The 19,062-nt window shown below is 46.8% G+C and overlaps 9 protein-coding genes across 9 annotated transcripts; 4 read left to right on the top strand and 5 right to left on the bottom strand.

Moving 5' to 3' along the window:
- Positions 1–1,455: 1,455 nt before the first annotated feature.
- FOXG_02729 (uncharacterized protein) lies at positions 1,456–3,039 on the top strand (the record flags this gene model as incomplete). Its single annotated transcript, XM_018380187.1, has 3 exons — positions 1,456–1,468; positions 1,522–2,090; positions 2,152–3,039. 3 exons carry the CDS (start codon positions 1,456–1,458, stop codon positions 3,037–3,039), a joined length of 1,470 nt encoding a protein of 489 aa, XP_018236405.1.
- Positions 3,040–3,473: 434 nt separating this feature from the next.
- Positions 3,474–5,569, top strand: FOXG_02728 (uncharacterized protein). The gene is made up of 6 exons (XM_018380186.1): positions 3,474–3,724; positions 3,775–3,845; positions 3,901–4,264; positions 4,314–5,054; positions 5,104–5,208; positions 5,264–5,569. Exons 1-6 carry the CDS (start codon positions 3,605–3,607, stop codon positions 5,495–5,497), a joined length of 1,635 nt encoding a protein of 544 aa, XP_018236404.1. The 5' UTR covers positions 3,474–3,604; the 3' UTR covers positions 5,498–5,569.
- Positions 5,570–5,882: 313 nt separating this feature from the next.
- FOXG_18396 (uncharacterized protein) lies at positions 5,883–9,447 on the top strand. The gene has a single exon (XM_018398470.1). The coding sequence runs from the start codon at positions 5,965–5,967 to the stop codon at positions 7,375–7,377; it is 1,413 nt and encodes a 470-aa protein (XP_018236402.1). The 5' UTR covers positions 5,883–5,964; the 3' UTR covers positions 7,378–9,447.
- On the bottom strand, positions 7,284–9,370 carry FOXG_02727 (uncharacterized protein; the record flags this gene model as incomplete). The annotated part of the gene is made up of 6 exons (XM_018380185.1): positions 7,284–7,532; positions 7,587–7,674; positions 7,723–8,456; positions 8,516–8,657; positions 8,717–8,986; positions 9,038–9,370. The coding sequence occupies 6 exons, from the start codon at positions 9,368–9,370 to the stop codon at positions 7,417–7,419; spliced, it is 1,683 nt and encodes a 560-aa protein (XP_018236403.1). The 3' UTR covers positions 7,284–7,416.
- Positions 9,448–10,453: 1,006 nt separating the features above from the next.
- Positions 10,454–10,819, bottom strand: FOXG_02726 (uncharacterized protein; the record flags this gene model as incomplete). Its single annotated transcript, XM_018380184.1, has 1 exon — positions 10,454–10,819. One exon carries the CDS (start codon positions 10,817–10,819, stop codon positions 10,454–10,456), a length of 366 nt encoding a protein of 121 aa, XP_018236401.1.
- A 1,170-nt stretch (positions 10,820–11,989) lies between these two features.
- On the top strand, positions 11,990–12,973 carry FOXG_02725 (ADP-ribosylglycohydrolase; the record flags this gene model as incomplete). The annotated part of the gene is made up of 1 exon (XM_018380183.1): positions 11,990–12,973. One exon carries the CDS (start codon positions 11,990–11,992, stop codon positions 12,971–12,973), a length of 984 nt encoding a protein of 327 aa, XP_018236400.1.
- An 834-nt stretch (positions 12,974–13,807) lies between these two features.
- On the bottom strand, positions 13,808–15,478 carry FOXG_02724 (uncharacterized protein). The gene has a single exon (XM_018380182.1). It carries the CDS (start codon positions 15,383–15,385, stop codon positions 14,258–14,260), a length of 1,128 nt encoding a protein of 375 aa, XP_018236399.1. The 5' UTR covers positions 15,386–15,478; the 3' UTR covers positions 13,808–14,257.
- A 660-nt stretch (positions 15,479–16,138) lies between these two features.
- FOXG_18395 (uncharacterized protein) lies at positions 16,139–16,333 on the bottom strand (the record flags this gene model as incomplete). The annotated part of the gene is made up of 1 exon (XM_018398469.1): positions 16,139–16,333. One exon carries the CDS (start codon positions 16,331–16,333, stop codon positions 16,139–16,141), a length of 195 nt encoding a protein of 64 aa, XP_018236398.1.
- A 2,082-nt stretch (positions 16,334–18,415) lies between these two features.
- On the bottom strand, positions 18,416–19,054 carry FOXG_18394 (uncharacterized protein; the record flags this gene model as incomplete). Its single annotated transcript, XM_018398468.1, has 1 exon — positions 18,416–19,054. The coding sequence occupies one exon, from the start codon at positions 19,052–19,054 to the stop codon at positions 18,416–18,418; it is 639 nt and encodes a 212-aa protein (XP_018236397.1).
- Positions 19,055–19,062: the final 8 nt, after the last annotated feature.

Genomic DNA, 19,062 nt, shown 5'->3' with positions numbered 1-19,062 from the left:
TATTATCCTCGGTATTCGTATCATAAATGGTTCCCGCTGCGGTCTTCCATTGGGATCATGCTCACGATTGGTAGGTGATGCGCTAGGTTAGTGCAAGCCGATCAAGCTATGAGAACACCGAAAATATCCTATTACCACCAATTAGAAGTTTCGATAGCTACGATTCGCACCAAGAAAGAGGCCAGCACCGTTACAACGAAGGAGTTGCTTCTCCAAGACTATATCCTAGACCCGAAAACCCATATCAATTAACAGATGCCTATAGTCGACGACCGCTGGCACAGAGCTTCGATACGAATGGGTCTTTGGGATATCACCAAGATTATACCACGCAAGGCCATGTCCCTTCTTACGTTTCCGAGCCTACTCGTTATCCAGCTCATGATATGCATCCCTACAGTTCGCAAACTTATGATGATCAAACCTATGGCTCGCGAAATGACGATACCCGCCCGCTGCATACAAATTCCTATGGTTCAAACCCGTATCCTATTCAGTCTCAAGGAAATCTATCCTCCCAGCCTGCTATGAACCCTTCGAGACCAAGGGGCAACACTATTTAATGGTACTTTTTGAATTGTAGTAATCTCTTGCCATGATGTGTTCTGCGCTGTCAAACTTGTCGTCAAAGACACCTAGATCACCTCGAAGGCAACGTGCACTCACCCGAGGTTCGATATTGCATATTGTGCACAGCACGTGCTTATCCTCCATACATCTTTTGCCAACGTCATTTGGACCAGCTGCGCCGTCCTTTGACGCCCGAGGACAAACGTAATCTTGGGAAAGAAAGAATCTGTTATAGGTGCGGCACCCAAGAAGCGCTGCTCAATCGCCCGGACTGCCAGACTTGCAGAGACAATCATCAAAGAAGATACAGAGACCGTAAACAGCGAAGAATTGACCAAGAACTCTGCTACATTTGTGGAAAGGTTCATGTTACTCAACCAGGCGATCGCTGCGAAGCATGTAAAGCCAACGCACGAACACACGGAGGTGAAGTAATCACTTATGAGTTGGAATATGAAACCTAGAATCAGTTTGAACGAAGGAACAGGCCGGATCCGCCCAGCCTTGAGGCGATCACATGCATACACTCCTTTGTCGGCATGTCTAGGAAAGGACAGCCATTCTCATTGTAGTAGGTAGTTAGATAGGTAAAAGATCAACGAGTGAGAATGGCACTTTAAACCCACTCTTATTTGCTCCCTTGCTGCGCGTGCCACCACCAGAATGGGTCGCGCTAAGTCTCCCGCAATAGTGTCCAATCAGATGTGCGTTAATAGGCCGCCTGCGATTTTGCAGTGTGGAGAAGCCCCCTTGTTTCCAATCTGTCATTCAGTTAGAAGTAAAGCAACAGCTATAAATTACGGCTGTTTTACAATGCCAATTGTAAACCTGCAACTGCTGAAAAAGTAAAACCACAGCCCCAGATAACTTATTTTTGCTCTCATAATGTCCCGAGACGGTAGGTCACTAATGCCACCCCGACTTGGCGTATCAGTCACTGAATCTCGCCAGCTTTTGCCCAACAGGTCAAGGACCGACTGTGCCTCACAGCTGGGTTGCCTTCTACTCACCCGACTGCGTCTTACTGGCAAGAACCTCCTTCGGAAATATCTACTATCCAATCAGCGGATCTGCCTTCTGAGACAGACTTCGCTATCATTGGATCCGGCGTGACTGGCACCAGTGTTGCTCACACCTTGCTCAACCATCCTCGAGCGGCAGGGCGGATCACTATGTTGGAAGCTCGCACCGCTTGTAGTGGTGCTACAGGCCGCAACGGTGGACATCTTGTTTCCGACATCTGCGATCGCTTTCAAGACCTTGCTGATAGTTTGGGAGCTGAAGAAGCTATCAAAATTTTGCGTTTCTCCGAGGCCAATATTGCAGAGCTTAAAGCAGTAGTTGCTCAGCTGGATGAGTTTGAACAAGACGCTGTGGAACTTCGCGAAGTCAACGCCACTGCCACAATTGGAGACAGAGAAACGTTGGAACACCTCAAAGGCTCATTTGAGCTAATGAAAGCTACCGCTGGTCAAACGAAACTTGCATACGGGGTTATTGAAGATCAAGATGTAATTAAGGTCAGTAGTATTGCGCTACACTACGTACGTGAACTTGTGTTGACATCTCTTGTCCCTCAAGAACAAGTACAAGTATCGAGATGGAATCGCTGTCTCTGAACAAAAGGGTGCTGGGGCTCTTTGGCCATACCGACTTATCACCATCATTCAAAAACGCCTTCTGAACGCCCACAAGAGTCGATTCAGCATTGAGACTAATACCCCCGTCCTCTCTATATCCTCTCAAGGAGTCGCTGGCCAAGCCGAGCACATGTACTTACTGCAGACTCCACGAGGTGTCATAAGAGCACGAAAGATCATTCACTGCACGAATGGTTATTCATCACATCTACTGCCTAATCTCACCGGGGTAGTTTATCAGCTTAGGGGCACAGTCTCGGTCCAAGATCCCGGCGACTCGTTTCCTAGACTTGGCCACGAGTTGTCATGGACCAAGGCCCACAAGGGTTATTATGACCCGGAGACAAGAACAGTGACACCTGGACTCTATTATGCGCAACAGAATGCGAAAACTGGTGAGATTGTTATTGGAGGCGAGAGCCAGGAGGTTGAGAACCTGCTCACGAGTGATGACTCGGAAGTGAGCCCCACGGCAAAAGAGCATATCTCATCCATTATTCCCAAGATATTCATAGATGCTGATAATGCTAAGACGAGGAAAGTTTGGTCTGGTATCATGGGATTTACTCCAGATGGATTGCCTCTGGTAGGCAACTTGGCCCAGAAATCAACTGGGAGAGCGGGCAGTGATGAGTGGATTGCAGCAGGGTTCAACGGTCATGGGATGGATAAGTGTTGGTTGAGTGGTCAGGCTGTTGCCAAGATGGCAATTGGTGAGGATGTGCCTTCGTGGCTGCCGGCATCCTTTCTCGTCAGTGAGGAAAGGCTGGAGTCTCTTACATTGGAGCGGGCGGTGGAATCAATGGTTGCGGCGTTCCCTAGTGAATGAGAAAGTCTAGTTAGAGTGACGGAATGAATGGCTGTGAATACATTCTTTGAAACTCAAATAGCTGTCGATTCATCATACGTATCAGTGTGAATGTTTGTTGTCTTTCTTGGATATGATCTATGCAAGTAATGCATGTTGTTTATCATGTGCCCTTCTGAAAAGGAAACAAAATGTCCAAAACTATACCTGTTATGGCAGCTAGTCGCGAGGGGATAGCGCAGTGTCTCCCCGGTAGTTGTAGTGTTGCAATTTCACGTACTTTTTAACTCTCTTTTCAAAGTGCTTTTCATCTTCCGATCCCTCCACATGGGCGCTTTTGAACCGGCCTATTATCCACTTGCCTATTTGACCAATCTCTTTCCAGTTGCTGACGGTCCAAGCCGGTCATTTTTTCGTGCCATGATTGGACGCTTGCAAAGAGGCTTGATAAGAACCCCGCATTTCGGTAGTTGGAGAACAGTAGAATAAGGGATGGACGGCTTGTCCAAAACTTGGCATATAACATCGTCTCGTCCCGTAATTCATTGACTAGACTACATGCTACAGCGGCTCGTTAACTATAATCATGCCGGAAAACGCTTTGAACATCGACGCGTTGCCTCCGGGCACGCAGCGCATCAATGACTTACAAGCCACCCATATGATTCTGGCTCCTCAGCCCAGTTCAGACCCCAATCAGCCACTGGTACGGATACGCGATCCACCATTCGAACAATGCTAATTAATTCATAATAGAACTGGAGTCCTTGGCGAAAGACACTCCATATGATATTGCTTTCACTTTATTCCATGATGATGTTCGCCATGTAGGTCCTCCAATCGAACCCCGCCTCATCCCCCGACTAATATTCCGTTTTGAAGCCCATGCATGAGCGTGCCATTCTGGCAAAACTTCAACGAAGAGCTCGGCTTAAGCTATGATACTATGAATAACGGCTATGCTGTGAATATGATAGGCTTGGCTATCGGCTGTATCATCTTTGTCCCCATCGCGTTACGAATTGGCCGTCGTCCCGTTTACCTCGCCACCGCCGCTCTCATGTTTGCAGCTGGTGCCTGGCAAGCCGAGACGTATACTGCTGGAGACATGTTCGGATGTAATGCCATTGCTGGTGTTGCTGGAGCAGTAAACGAAGCGCTCTTCCAAGTCACTGTCGCAGACCTGTTCTTCGTCCACCAACGTGGTACAATGAATGGTATCTATCTTGGCATGGTTCTTGTTGGGGTAAGAATTCTTCCGAGCTTTAACGCTTAGTCTTGACTAACAAGTATAGAATTATCTAGGACCAGTTTACGGAGGTCAGGTCGCCGTGAAAATGGGCTGGCGCTGGGCATGCTGGTCCTGCACCGTCTTGATAGGCATCATTGGTGTTTTCATGATATTCTTCCTTGAGGAATCCAAGTATATCCCACCGGCCCTGAATGGCCAAGAGGTCCCAACTACCACGTCTTTACCCGACGGAACCCATCTTGGTAAAGTCAGCAGCATCGCCAAACCATCCTCTCCAAATGATTCACAGAGCAACGATGAGGCCATGCCTCAGCGTTACAGCGATACCATTGAGATAGACCACAGTATTCCCATGAAGTCGTACTGGCAACGACATGCATTCTTGACTTTGGACAAGCACGCCTGTCATCAAAGGCGTACCATCTGGAGAGACATCTATGAACCATTTCAGCTTCTCTGTACTTTTCCAGCTGTCATATTTGCTGCACTGCAATACGGTTGGGCTGTTGCTATGCTCTCCCTCTTGGCCGTCACACAGAGTTCTCTGTACGCCCTCCCCCCGTATAATTTCACACCTGCCGGGCTAGGAAATATGAATCTGCCTCCTTTTATTGGCGCGATTTTAGGAGCAATTTTTGGAGGACCGCTCGTGGACTATTTTATTATGCAGATTGCCAAGCGTCGTGGGGGTATTTATGAACCTGAGACTCGACTATGGCTGTTCTTGATACCAGGGTTAAGCATGACTGTTGGAAGCCTTATGTATGGCTTGACAATTGCCAAGGTAAGCCAGGTCTAATATGAACATGAATAAAGAGGCTGACAGATATCAGGGAATGCCTTGGATTATTAATGCTATTGGTGCAGGCTTTATTGGATTTGCGATAGGAGGTTGCGGCGATATGGCTCTTACCTACCTCCAAGACTCTTATCAACTTGTAAGTTCTTCTCGGCTTCAAAATCCTTGACCATCGACTAATGTAACTCTTAAAGATTGTGGGCCCTGCCTTGACTGGCGTTGTTTTCATCCGCAATGCTATTGCAACCGCTCTTGTGTTCGCCGCCACGCCCTGGATGAATGGAATGGGTGTTTATAATATGTTTGTGGTCTTGGGGTGCCTTTCTGCTGTTGTTGCTTTGACATGTATACCTATGACCATTTGGGGTCGGAAGTGCCGTGTTCAGTTGGCAGGCAAGTATGATCACTATGTCATGAAACAGTATTGACATGGGATATTGGTCATGTGGGATATCTCAGTATTTAGGCATAGTGTTTTCTATACAATAGAAACATATTTAGTAGCTCTCATAGCATTCACATGTGAGGTATCGCTCGACTTGTTCAATCTGAGTATTGAGCATTCTGGTTGGGCATTTCGTATTTGCCCGAGTAATGGGAGCCTAGTGGCGATTCAACCTAAGCTCAATCAAGTCAATAATTCCGTGACACAGAGATGAAAGCCCAGCCACCTCATTTCCCCGCTATCATCTGAAACTCCGGGTCATCGGATCAACTTATCTATGCCAGGATCGGAAAGACCCACGGGTTCCGATTGCGGGGAAAGGCTTATCTCGACAGGATGATAACGAACAGACCGAGGATCGGGTGTCACGCTGGTTTCAACGACTCTCATCAATCGCCAGAGTTAATTACTTCTCGCCTATTCCTGCCCTAAAACAATCTCCTCTTTAATATGCCTCGTTCTATGTCTCGACGCGCTTGTGACCGCTGCCACAACCTCAAGGAACGCTGTTACTGGGAGCAAGACACCGAAACCAGTTGTGCCCGCTGTCGTCGCTTGGGCTTCCAGTGCCTGAACAAACGTCCATTAAAGAAAGCTGGCCGCCCGCGCTTAGCTGCAAAGCTAGTGCGAGTGTCGATCAAAAAAGGTCATCGTGACTCGTCGTCACCAAGTCCTAATGACACCGACCTCACTTGCCTGACCAGTCCAGTTCTCCCCCGCCCTTTATCACCGTTCGATGACCTCTCCACGTTAGAGAAACAGGTATTTCAGAACTTGCTTCTCAGCGATGCCTCAATGGACCGTTGGCTGGTTGGCCCAAGCTTCAGAGAGAGACATCGCCAATTGCTTGTCTCACACTTTATCGCCTCGCGATACACCTTGCGGGACGCTTTCCTTGCAGTAGCTCTAGCCAGCGAGTGTCAGTCAACTTCTGAGTGTTACAAGTATGCTTCATTAGCACTGCAGAAGTTGCGAAACTACAGCGTGAGGACGGAAGAAGGTGTTTCGGAATGCCTGGCCTTGGGAGGATTGATCATATCGTTTACCTACTATTGCTCAGCATCACCCAATTCTGTGCCTATATGTAAACAGGCTCTGGGTTTGGTGAGAGAAACATACGAGTTGAGCCATGATTTGAATCCCGACAAGCTGGTCTTCCTGTCCTGTCTCATCCTACCCGAGATCCTCAACTGTTTGATGGCTGGGTCCCTCCCATCTCTGAGGTTTCGGTATTTGCCTGAATTCGACCATCATGTCGATCGTTACGTCGGAATCTTTGCTCCATTGCTTCCACATCTGTACGATATTTGCGAAATCAACAATACTCTATCCCTGGATGATATGGATGATCTCCCCTATAAGCTGGAGGCTCTGGAGGCTCTCGACCAAACTGAGCGACTCGTCAAAGCCTGGAAGCCACACTTGCCACGAAGTTTCTCTCAACACTCCTCTGCTGCCGAGGTCTCACAGATACTTTGCCAGGCACAGGTTACAAAGCTGGGAGTTCTGCTCTTAGTACACCGACTGCGTCATCCATTTGGCACCAACAACGAACCAGCGATTGCTGTGGCTACCTCTATCCTGGAACAATTGGACATTATACAAGCTGCCACCAATAAAAGCGTTCTGAACATTACGCTACCTTTAATAGCAGCGTGTTTCGAAGTGAGAGATGAGGAACAGAGGGAGACATGGTTCTCAAAGATTCCCAGGCTAGTCGGCCAATCGCCGGGATTTTCAAAATATGTGCAGGGTGTCGTCAAGACGTTCTGGAAAACATTGGACCATTTTGGAATAATGTCTTGGTATAACATCGAGCATGTACTTTCTCTCTACGAACAAGATGCTTCGCATCACTCTTAACGGCGCCTGAGGTGGGAGAACAAAACCAACAATCCTGATCTATCCTCTCAGAGCCCTGTCGATCAAGGCCGATATGGCCATACATTCCTCGTCCCGCATTGAACTAGTGGCTACTTGGATGGAACATGGTGCCCCCTCAGTCAACTCGGGATCATCTACCAAAGTCAGAACATTTCCGGAATAAATAGTTGGGGCTATAGACTACTCACAAGGAGGACCAGCTTGTCCAGCCTGTATCTGGAACTCTGCGCCGGGAATGAGACTTGCATTTTCAAAAGGAATTACGCAAGCAGGGTACTGTAAAGCTGTCAGTGCTGAGCTATTAGCCGGGATGAGATGACTTGCGTTAAGGACATTCAAGAAACAGGTATAGGGTGGCACCCCATAGTCGTCATGTTTAACCGCCGTATTCTGGGCAGCTGGCCCAACGACAGCATCAAGACCACGGGTTGCCCATACTTTACGCCATCCTTCTAGCGCAGCTGCTTTCTTGGCGTTGAGGAACGACAGCCTTTCCAACGGGCTCGAGATCGTCATGTCAGGGAGGTGAATCTTCGCAACTCGCTTGAACTCGGAATCGATACGATCTCGAGATGGAATGCGTGGTTCTCCTGAATCGGACACAATACGGCTTCCAGTCGAGTCTAGTGCAAAGAACCCCCATGCAATCTCGGTCAGTTCCGCAATTTTGCATTCCTCAGCAGTCAACTCCATGACAACGTGTCCTGCAGCTCTCAGTTTCTCAACAGCTTGCGAAACGGCATTTCGGACTGGTGGATGAAGGGGATAAGAGGGGTCTTCTGGGAGGACACCCAGCTTCAATTTGCGCCCCAACAAGCTAGGCGTCTCTCTCCAAGGAACATCTATTGCTGTTGAGTCCAACCTGGCCGGACGGCTGTCGAGAATCAACTTTGTTAAAGTCACCATGCTCTCCATGTCGTTGGATAATGGACCAGCGCACGCTAGAACAAATTTGAGACCAGGATCACTGCAGCCCTTTTGCCCTCCATAAGGAATTCGTCCGGCTGTTGGTTTGAAGCCGTATGTCCCGCAGCAAAGAGCAGGAATACGGATGGAACCTAGGATTTCATGTGAACAAAGTCTGCTAAATAGCAAATGGATGAAGGGAACGACATACCGGCTATATCAGTTCCAATTCCAATGGGAGATCCCCGAAAAGCGACCAATGCGCCCTCACCACCACTCGAACCTCCCGCGCCAAGAGCAGTGTTCCATGGGTTCAGAACACGGCCGAATATATTGTTATGGGAGTCAGCTGTCTATACATCCTATTAGCATCCGAAAAGAATCCTCCAAGGGCTGTTTGGGATTTGCTTGCCATCATGGTTTGCGGAACATTAGTTTTGACAAACGGAACTGCTCCGAGCGAAATAAGAATCTCCACGAGAGGGGAATTGATCTTGGAATAATCATCGAGATATGCAACCAGACCGATGGTAGCTTGAGTACCAGAAACCTGGAGGCTGTCTTTGAGGCTGATAGGGAGGCCATGAAGAGGCCCAGCGAGCTTCCCACTTTCTCGTAGCTCATCTAAATGCCGAGCACGCGATTCTGCTTCGTCAAAGAAGGTTTCAGTGAGGCAGTTGGTCTATTTTAACGTCAGCATGTACTTCGCACCAAGCTGATGGTGATGAAAAACCAGCTGTTGAGCAATTGCTGCTCTCTTAGAGAACGCAGTGACAACCTGGACAGCCGTGAAAGCCCCAGCGGCCAGCTTCTCTATGAGCTGCATGGTGGTAAATGATTCAGTGATGTCAAGCTCGATCTCACTCAAAATTCCAGAACGACGTGGAATATCAAGGGAAATAAGATTGTTCTTATTTGATTCGAGTGGTACCTTGAGTCCGTCCATAATATGAGAGGGGAGCAGCCATGAACTCGGAATGGCTTTGGCCGAACGACTCCGCTTCTCCTCGGCCCGCGTCTCCCATGTTGGGAGGGGCTGGGTAGAGTCAGGGAAAGAGTCAGGCATAGTTAAGATGTTTGAAGGTTATATTGTCGTGGAAGGTTGATTGTATAGGATAGCTAATTGAAGTAAATTCGATCTGGCGTGGTCTGACTGACTATAAATACATGGATGGTATTCTAGCGGGCACTCTCAGTCGAGATGTTCAGGCCTAGCCCCTCATATCACATAAAAGGAGAGCCAATAGAATAGCCAAGAATTCACCGGCTGAGGGCCTCGGTATGAGTGGGGATGTTCTGCATGGTGTGATACCGTGCTGTGCCTTTCCTAAAGGATACAAAAGCGAACTGAACCTTAACTAAGTTTATACATAAATTAGGTATTCCTTAACAAATATTAGTCTACAAGCATTACAGCGTCTAAAGAGATGGTCTACCCAAGAAGCCGGGTTCTTGAAAGAGCCGGAGCTTTCTAAGTTTGTCAAGCAGCTCTTTTGTTCAAGAATTATTGTAATTATTCGTTGATAGTTCTCGCCTTGCAAGAATATGAGTCCGTCATTACACTCAGATTTAGTTCATTCTCCAGACATACCCAGTGGACAGAGCTCCAAATCTGCCCTTGTCTAATACCTTGACCTTGAAATTCAGAGACTCGCCAACCACTTCGTCAGACGCGAGGTAAATCAGAGTTACCAGTTTATGCGTCACCGTGGATAGATTCTAAGCAAAGTCGCATTTCTTTCCCTCGTCTGTGATTGTCTTAGGCTATCCAAGTCACTGGCTCCCGTTGCAAGCCAATCACTACTAGAAGCCGGAAAACTTTCCAGGAAACATTCACAATGGAACACCCTGCCGTGACCTCCTGGCTATACGACCGTTGCATCGACGCCAGCTATGCGGACTCCCATGGCGAAATATTTCTTCACCAAACAGTCACAGAGAACGTGGAGCGTGTTCAACGCCTCATCGACCTCGGCGTTAAGCCAGATTCCGCCGACAAAACCGGCTGGTCAGTTCTTCACGAGGCCCTCAGTGGACCTGGCCCTACTCCCATCGTCAAGCTTCTTCTCGATCGTGGAGCAAAAGGCGACACGAAGACTCACTCGGGTTGGTCCGTTCTGCACACTGCTGTTAGTGCGGGGCATATGGATCACGTCTTGTTGCGAATGAAGCTGAAGAGAGTAGAGCAAAAATCGACCCTGAGATGGCCGTCGTTGGCGGTATGAAGAAGTGCATTAATCGCTGCATCAAACTCCCACTGACTTGAGAAGTTGGTACTGCGAATCTTCTTAAGGCCTCCTAAGATGTCGGTCGGGAACGATGTGTATGTCTCCGGGGGGTTCTTGAGAGCTTCGAGGGTAGACTGCCACTGGATATACTTGGTGACCTCGTCGATGAAGCTCGCAGCAAGTTCGGGATAGAAAGGCATGGACTCGAGACAGTCCTTGGCAAGTTGGGCTGTCACAACAACAGGGAAGAGTTGCTCTCGCTGACTGCTTTGGAAATGCGTGCGCATGGGTCGACAGTTGCTGTAGTCACTGCCAGCGGCAGGCTAAGTGATAAAAGGGAACGAGTTACATATCGGACCTTGAAGGGATTAGGGATTATCGTGGTTCTTTTAAAGATGAACACTCTGGTTGTACATATTCTGGATAACTCAATGAGCGTTTAGAACAAGCTATAAATATGTTTACGAGCTGGAGAATGCAGACAAGCTCAAGAACCTTGAATCTACGGAATCGCTCTGCGGCAAGGTCCAAGGACGACAAATTGCTGTATGCCTCGTGGGATCATCATATCCACATAAGCCAACTCCTTCATTATGGAGTTAATTGTACGAGTTTTCGGGGTGGTCAGTATCTTCGAGTATGATTGACGGAGAATCTGGAGTGAAGGAGACGGAACCTTGGTCAGGCAAGCTCCTATACCCTTGAAAACTATGTGATTGGTCTGTTAGCGACCTTTTTAGGTCTGAACTAACATGTTATTGATGGAAATCACTAAAGTTCTTCCGCGCTTGTGATGAGATCGTAAGTTGAATCCTCCACGAATCCCTCGAACTTAAATCTCTTCTAACTGGATTGCCGCTATAGAGACCCCTTGAAGCCAAGTGTGAAATTGAACACTCATGCTGTCAATGCCGGATCCAATATTCCATCAAGACGTTCTACATTAACACGGAAGCTCTGTCCAAGATTGGAACAAGCGGAGGAAGCATGCCGTAGCTGCGTACATCTACAGTGCGTAACCTACAACATTGGGGGCTATGCAGCCCAAAATCTTTGACCCTTGTCTCCTTGCAATCTTATGGCAGTCTAATGCCCGATAAAGTTATGTATGGGGATAGATACACTAGGCTGAATCTCGTAGGAAGCAACTGAATAAACCTGGCGGCGAAACGAGTCCGTCTTATATTTACTACGTATATAATGATTGGCTACTAACGCTAGACCCATAAAGCTCAACAGTGTTCTCGAACGAAGGATTGTCCGGCCAAAATTCGCCGGTAAGCGATTGCGATTCGATCGGCATTTTTGTAAAGCTGTCATCACAGATCGCCACCATATTATGACTACCTCAGACACCAAGGAAAGTGCCTACTTAAAGCATAGACTTTATTCATAGTAGACTAGACTAACCTCTATCCTAAGTTTCAGGATAACAGGCCCACAAATTCGTCAACAGTATGTCTCACCCTGAACGTCTGTCCGACCATGAATCTCGAATCATTGGTGCCCTGCTCGGCGTTCATGCTGGCGACTCGCTTGGTGCTAACCTCGAATTCGCCCCACATGACCTAATTGCAAGCGATTATCCAGGTGGTCTTCGAGACCTTATTGGTGGAGGGCTTCTCTCGTGGTCTGCTGGACAGGCGACTGACGATACCGACATGACCCGCGCGGTATTGCTAGCTTATCGAGACTTCCAGCCAGGAGACGATATTACTCGTCTCTCGGCAGAGAACTTCCTAAAATGGGAGGACGGTGACTGGCCAGGTAGAGAGCTTGGGAGTCGCCCAAAAGATATCGGGGAGGCGGTAGCAGATGGCCTAGAAAAGTATCGAGAGACACGAGACCCTGACCATGCAGGAGCTGGTAGGGGGAGGGCCGGTAACGGCAGTTTAATGCGCTGCATCCCTACTGGCCTTTTCCAGACTGATCCGGAGACGCTCATCGTCGAGAGCGAGCGCATCAGCCGTGTAACGCATGACGATAAGAAATGCACCGTCTCTTGCGCCGCCTACAACACGATTGTCTCCCAGTTGATTAACGGGAGCAGCGCCGCAACTGCCATCGCCGCCGGGCAACATGTTGCAATTGCACTCAAATCTGCCCAGGTAAACCGAGCTATCGAGTTGGGAAAAGAACTTAGTATAGCCACTATGGCCAAGAAGGGTGCCTCGCCGAAGCTGAAAGACGATGGTGGTGGCTTTGTTCTTGATTCCTTAAGCATTGGCATTGCGGCATTGCTGGACAGGCGTGGGCTGGAGGATGTTCTGGTTGATGTCGTGCGTATCGGTGGCGACACGGATACAAATGCTGCGATTTCGGGCGGTTTGCTCGGTGCGAGGGACGGCGAGGATGGAATTCCATTGCGTTGGAGAACAAAGCTACAGTACGGAGAGGAGTTTAAAAGCATCGCTCTGGGCTTGTTACGTAGATCATTGTGAGCTAGGAGTGGTATCGTCAAGCCGAAGGGATACACTGTTGAGCCTGGGCCAGTCTTGCGTTCCTTACAGTTGGAATCTCTCATCATTGCATAAACACAACCCATCCACAAGCTAGCTCTCGCCCCCATTCGCCCCACCCTGCATGGAGGACTTTTGTAAAGCATCCTTGGATAGTTGCGTGACTCAGAGGCTGACTTGCAAACTTAAGAAAAAAAATATATAATATAGCAGGATTTAGTTTAACCTTTATATACTAGGTGTCTTATATAGGCAATTCTCTGGCTAATTTGCCAAAAAGAAAACCACAACTCACTTATAATTAGAAAGACTGCAAATATAAAGCTGCTATTATATAGGAATATTTATTAGTAGTTAGCCTTATATTGTTATTATTGTCGAGGATCTTGGTAGATATAATAAAGCCTATGCTGGTTAGCTTATGTTGTTTTTTCTTAGGCAGTATCTATGCTACTATAGAATGTGTCTTAAGACTGTACTTGGGAAAAGGAAAAATAGTGCTATGTGTGGAATATGTACAAATTGTAGGCAGATTAAACTAATTATCTACCTATAAGTAGGATATGCAATAGTTGTGGTAAGATATTCACGAGAAAGGATAATTTGAAATGGTATATAGATGAGAATTATAAAGGCCAGAAGCGAGGGGGGACTACTGCCTGATTTATTGTTCCTATGTAAAGAGAATTAACAGCTCTGTCCCTATCGTGTTCTCTTGGCACATTCATACGCGCAATAAACCTAGGATCGGGGTTTAAGGGCCTGTTATTGTGCTTATCTCAAAAGTCAATGGTCGAGAGACTGTATAAACAAATTAGAAGATCTATTAACTTAGTGCACTGGCTCAATCTGCTCAACCAAATAATATTTGTCTTGCATTTCAGATGTAAAATCCTTGAGTTAATATTCATCGAGGATCTTTTCTCTTCCAATTATCTCCAAATATTTTCTACCAAGTTTCTTATGGCTAAAAAAGTAATCAATGCTAAACTTACTTTTTTATGAGGCATATTTCCCAAGAGGTAATGCAATAAATGCATATTAAACATTCCTGATATTGTAATCCAAATGTCATTACCCATAACCTCTGTAAACCCACGTTGCACGCCAAACAAAGCAGTATTCTTTTTTATCTGGTTGATCATATGTGGAACATGCCCTCTAGAGTAACTTATGATTACTTCCAGCTTAGGGTGACCGTCGAATCTTTTGCTGGACAGTAGGCGCAGGCCTGTGGTCACGGTGCTGGCATGCTATCAGATCGCATTACTCTTCCATATCCCTTTGGGTCAGTGGGATACAATTAACGCCTAGAAGACCTTTGGCCTCAGCATCAGCTTCCCGTGACATGTTCTCCTTCTCTATAGTCGTCTTTCTCGCCAGACCATTTAACTCATAAACCAAGACAGCCCTTGTAAATAAAGCCGCGAAGACAAAGGTGTAGATAACCGGCAAAGAGTCTGCCAAAGGAATAAGAACAATGCTACCGATGAGAACAGTGCCAAGAATGATATGAAGACCTCCAATCACTCTGACAGCAGTCCCAAGAAGGTTCTGTTGAAACCGCCTGTTGTCTCGGCGCCTGATTGTAAGGTTTCGGCCTTGGCCACAAGGAGTCAGCTCGCCAACGATAAAGCTAACAAGATTGCTTCTTGATGTCGTCCGGCGGAAGGTCAAGGCGAAGACGCCAAAGCTTAGCAGGTAGATTGGTATGTTCAGAAAGGCCCAACCAAACAGTATAGATGTCTCTGGCAAGCCGTAAATGTAGACGACCATCGGGGCAAGGGATATGGCCTGATACGTGAACCTATAGACTTCCCAGAACAAGTTTCCCGTCGCGGCCAACCCGATGCCATATTCAACAAGAGACACAAGAACCTTTGCAGCGAAGGAGCGTCCATCTAAAATGCGTAGGGGTACAAGGGGCTCGTTGTTGTTAGAGGCTTTCTCCAATATGGCCTCGTACTCAAACTCGTTAGGGTTTGGTGACATTAGTCCAAAGCCTAGGAGCATGGCAAGGATTGGTCTGCGGGTGCTCAAGAGGCTTATCTCAGCCATGCTAGGTCCAAACTGTACCAGACCTCCGGGAAGAAGCGCCAGCAGGATAGCTGTGACGGCCATGTTTGCTTTGTTGACCTCTCCATAGACATTGAGAATACAGTTCATCAAGTCGCTCGAGTAGACGTGAGCACCACCTTCTTCCTTTAGGTTCTCATCGAAATAGGCCTCGAACTCTTTAGGGCAATCTTCCTTCATCCAATGTTCTTTGGAGTATTTTTCTATTGTGGGAAACCATGACCGGAACTGGGAGCGAGACCGGTCGAGAACCGCGGAGACGGTAGATATGTACAGCCCATGAGCTGCCAGAAGGCATATCACCCGCAAGAGACGCATTGTATAGTAGATTGGCGAAGGTCGTTATGGAGTTATAAAATGCCAAATTATTGGTCCAAGGACGAGAGAAATGTTGTGTGTGAGAAAGCGGGGTCCTCGCCCAGAGAAATAGTAGAAATAGTCAGCGCTTTTAAAGTCCTGTCCTAGCCAGTGCGGTAATTATTGAGTAAGAGCTGAAAACACCCTGCACCACATGCTCACCTTCTTCCAATTAAGAGGGCCAATGTTGCTGCTAGACCCAGTTGACGCAGGGGTCTGAATCCTGAAAGACAGGGGGCAACTTGGGGGCCGAAAATGTGAGCAATAAGGATTGAGCACCAGCGGCTACAGCACCCGTTTCGCTAGAAGCTTATCACATCGGATCAGGTAAGGGGCACGAACCGATTGATGGTCGCAAAAAACCTGTTAAAATGGATGTAATCTGTAGCCCTTGTGTTCTCTGCCCAAAGTCAGCCGAGTGCGCATCGCCATATTCGAGATTAAGTCATCACGTGCAAGTTACTGCAGTCACCTTTGTTGCGTCATGATGGAAAAGAAAACATTTAAGTATTATCATATTAACTCAATCCTAACACCACGCTCCCAAGTTATCCCAGCTAGCAAGAAATGTGGCCCAATAAACACCGATTATACCAAGCGCTATAAATCCCAATACTCTTCCAAGCATCGTATATTGCCATTCCAAGCCTGCCGATATGCAAGCGAATATGCAAGCGAATATGCATGCGAATACACCAGAACGATAAGAGACACTCAGTTACCCGTCTCATAAGAAGATCGGGGAGTTGATGAGGTCGACTGGACTGTCTTTGCGACAGTGCGAGGAGAAAGTGATGATGGTTGAGGATAGTAGGCATTGACTACGGCATTCACAGACTGGTGATGCTCTTTGGCGTGACGAACGACAGCGGCCCAGATCTTCCGAGCGTTGTTCTTGGTAGACTCCATTGTGATATTGAGTTGAGGTAGTAGAAGTGGGGTAGCTGGCAGTAGAAAAGATTAGATTTTAAGAATACTTAGATATATCTTTTAAGGCTCATTTATAAATTTAAAAGAAAATTAAGTTTAAATAATAAAAAGAAGTTATTTTTATCTTACATAAAGTTAAAAGTAATTATAATTCCTTAAAGAATATTTTAATTAAAGGTTTATTAATAGTAATTAAAATAAATTCAAGGTTTTTTCTCGACTTATAATTTTAAGAAATCCCCGCTAAATCTTATACATAAAAGGAAGCCTATAAAATAAAACAGCCTTATTTAAATGGAAATTAATTACTTAAAAGCCTTCCCAAATTCGACTACTGAAGCTGTTCCGCGGCTCCAGGCTCGACACTCGGCGGATGTCTTTCCGTGGTCGATTGGAGTCACGCCAAGTCTATAGGATATTCTGCCTTATCTTATACTTAGGCAAATCACAACGGAGATACATCACTTTCAAAGCGCATATTTCTAGGTGATGGCGAATATACGAGAGTCCTCCCTATCACATTCAATTGTAACCGAGCTTTACGAAGCCTGCGCCAGAAAGATAACTTAATATTACTATAGGTCGATTCTATTTGCATTGATCAGTTATCTCCTTCTGAATAATCTCATCAGGTCAGGTTAATAAGAACTATATACTCTAATGCAGCATAGATTCATACTTATATAGGAGAAGAAGAGCATAGAGTAGATGGCTCAAGCACTACGGCCATAACTCTATTAAAACATCTTTAAACGACAGATACCCCCGATATATTATCCTTAAGTGAGCCCGCCAATCTTGCCATTCTTAACAAGCTCTTTTCGAGGTCTTACTTCGCCGAAGTATAGATCGTCCAAGAGCTTCTTCTTGCATAGTCTATCACGCTTCATTGCAGGCTGCTATCACTTACAATATCTAATGAGTTAATCTCTCAGCTTTATTTACAAGGGGTCGAGTTTCCCCTATAGGTGCGATTTGTTGGTAAAATAAAATAATAGTTGCTACGAGTACTTTAGACTTAAGGGAATTACTTGCTGTGACCGGTATCTGCGGAATAACAGATCCGCGTGACAAGGTTTTTGGCTTACTAGGACTTATTAATGATATCCAAGCTTTGGACTTGACTCCTGATTACGAGCTAATGACCCGCGAAGTTTATATCGGTGTTGCTGTATACCTGATGAAAATACATCATTGTTGCGATCTCACCCAGCACGCAAACCCCTACTGGATGTATAGTTCACAACTCGTAACTCGTGAACTCTCATGGTATCCCATCATGGGTCCCTACTTGGGATACTCACGTACCGGTGCAATCATCCCAGGAATTCTCTAGGCACACAGAGCAGAATCAGACAGACTGCAAATATTTTGCTGAAGAAGATTGCGACTTGAGTCATTTACGATATGAGCCCTTGATGGTTAGCCCTATGATATGGATTCAAATTGCAGAGAAACAGACCAACGCTATAAAACAGCCTATGCTAATCCAGCATTTCTTGGAACAATGGTTGAAATAGTTTGTCGATTTAATTCATTGGTTTATCCCTACAGAACGCGGTCTGAAACAGAAAGCAGAGAAATTCTAACCAATATCACTGACGACCACGAGTATATAACGAATTTCTGGTGTCTCAAAGACAACCTGGGACTTGCAATTCGGAGTACTGCGGCTGGTGCATCTCACATGGGGCAGAGACGCTGAAAGCAGACCTCAAACTCACCTAATTAGAATCGAGGGATGCGCCGCGTTATTTTTGGCAAACGACATCGATGGCAAGTCACTAACGTCTTATCGGCCCCCCTACTAGAATGACTGGTATTTCTAGGTGGAAAAGCCATGCCTCTAGTGCTGAACTTGTCAAAGTCCCTATATTCTGTTAGCGAAGTAATAATATGTAATTAGACGAATTTACTTTCGCTTTTAGGATGGGCAGGAACTCAGTGAGTACCTCATAAGTATCTCTCAACGAGTCTGAACAGCAGCCTAGCGCAAGGTCCATTTACAGTGGGATGCCTCTCGCCTCTAACGAAGCAATACTGCCATCGGCTGGAAGGAGCTCACGCAACTCGCGTTTGCATAAGCTGTGCGCTTAGCCTTCCCACCAGAGTACAGAAGTCGGGACCAAGTGGGATGTCTACCGCAGGCGCCTTGGAACCATTTGAAACCCAGTGATTGGAATATGATTCGGAAATCTTCTCAAGTTCCTCCGCTTGTATCGAGAGATGCTGACATACCGAGTATATCCTGCTGAGACTGTAAATGCGAGATGCCCCTAAATCACATGCAAGTTCAGTGACTGCAGTGACGAACTCTTTCACTCCACAACAGGCCTGGTGGAAATCGCGAGGGTTTGTAGCGGGGTCGGTGGTCGTGGTCGTGGTATCATCCTGCCTGCTCACAACTGACTCGGAGATCGATAGGCTGGGCAACTGTCCCTTGGATGTTGATGATTCGGTTTCCATGTCCCCATAGTTTTGTCGTATCTCGCAATCAGTGGTTGTGGTTTCAGAGGGGAGGAACCGGGATCCCAGGCCCTGTTCGGTGGTTGCGTAGGGCTCATGCAGTGGTAGGTGTATGAATGGTGACGTGGGTTGCGATAAGTCGTCGCTATCGTCGAGCGAAATAATAAGTGGAATGCGTTCGACCTCGACCCAGTCGCTGTCACTGCTACTGGAATTTTCACGTCGTCCAGACATTTTGGTGG

This window comes from Fusarium oxysporum, chromosome 8, assembly GCF_000149955.1.
Source record: "Fusarium oxysporum f. sp. lycopersici 4287 chromosome 8, whole genome shotgun sequence".
Lineage (NCBI taxonomy): Eukaryota > Fungi > Ascomycota > Sordariomycetes > Hypocreales > Nectriaceae > Fusarium > Fusarium oxysporum.
The sequence above is the reverse complement of the archived record's forward strand: the minus strand, read 5'-3'. Positions and strand labels throughout refer to the sequence as shown.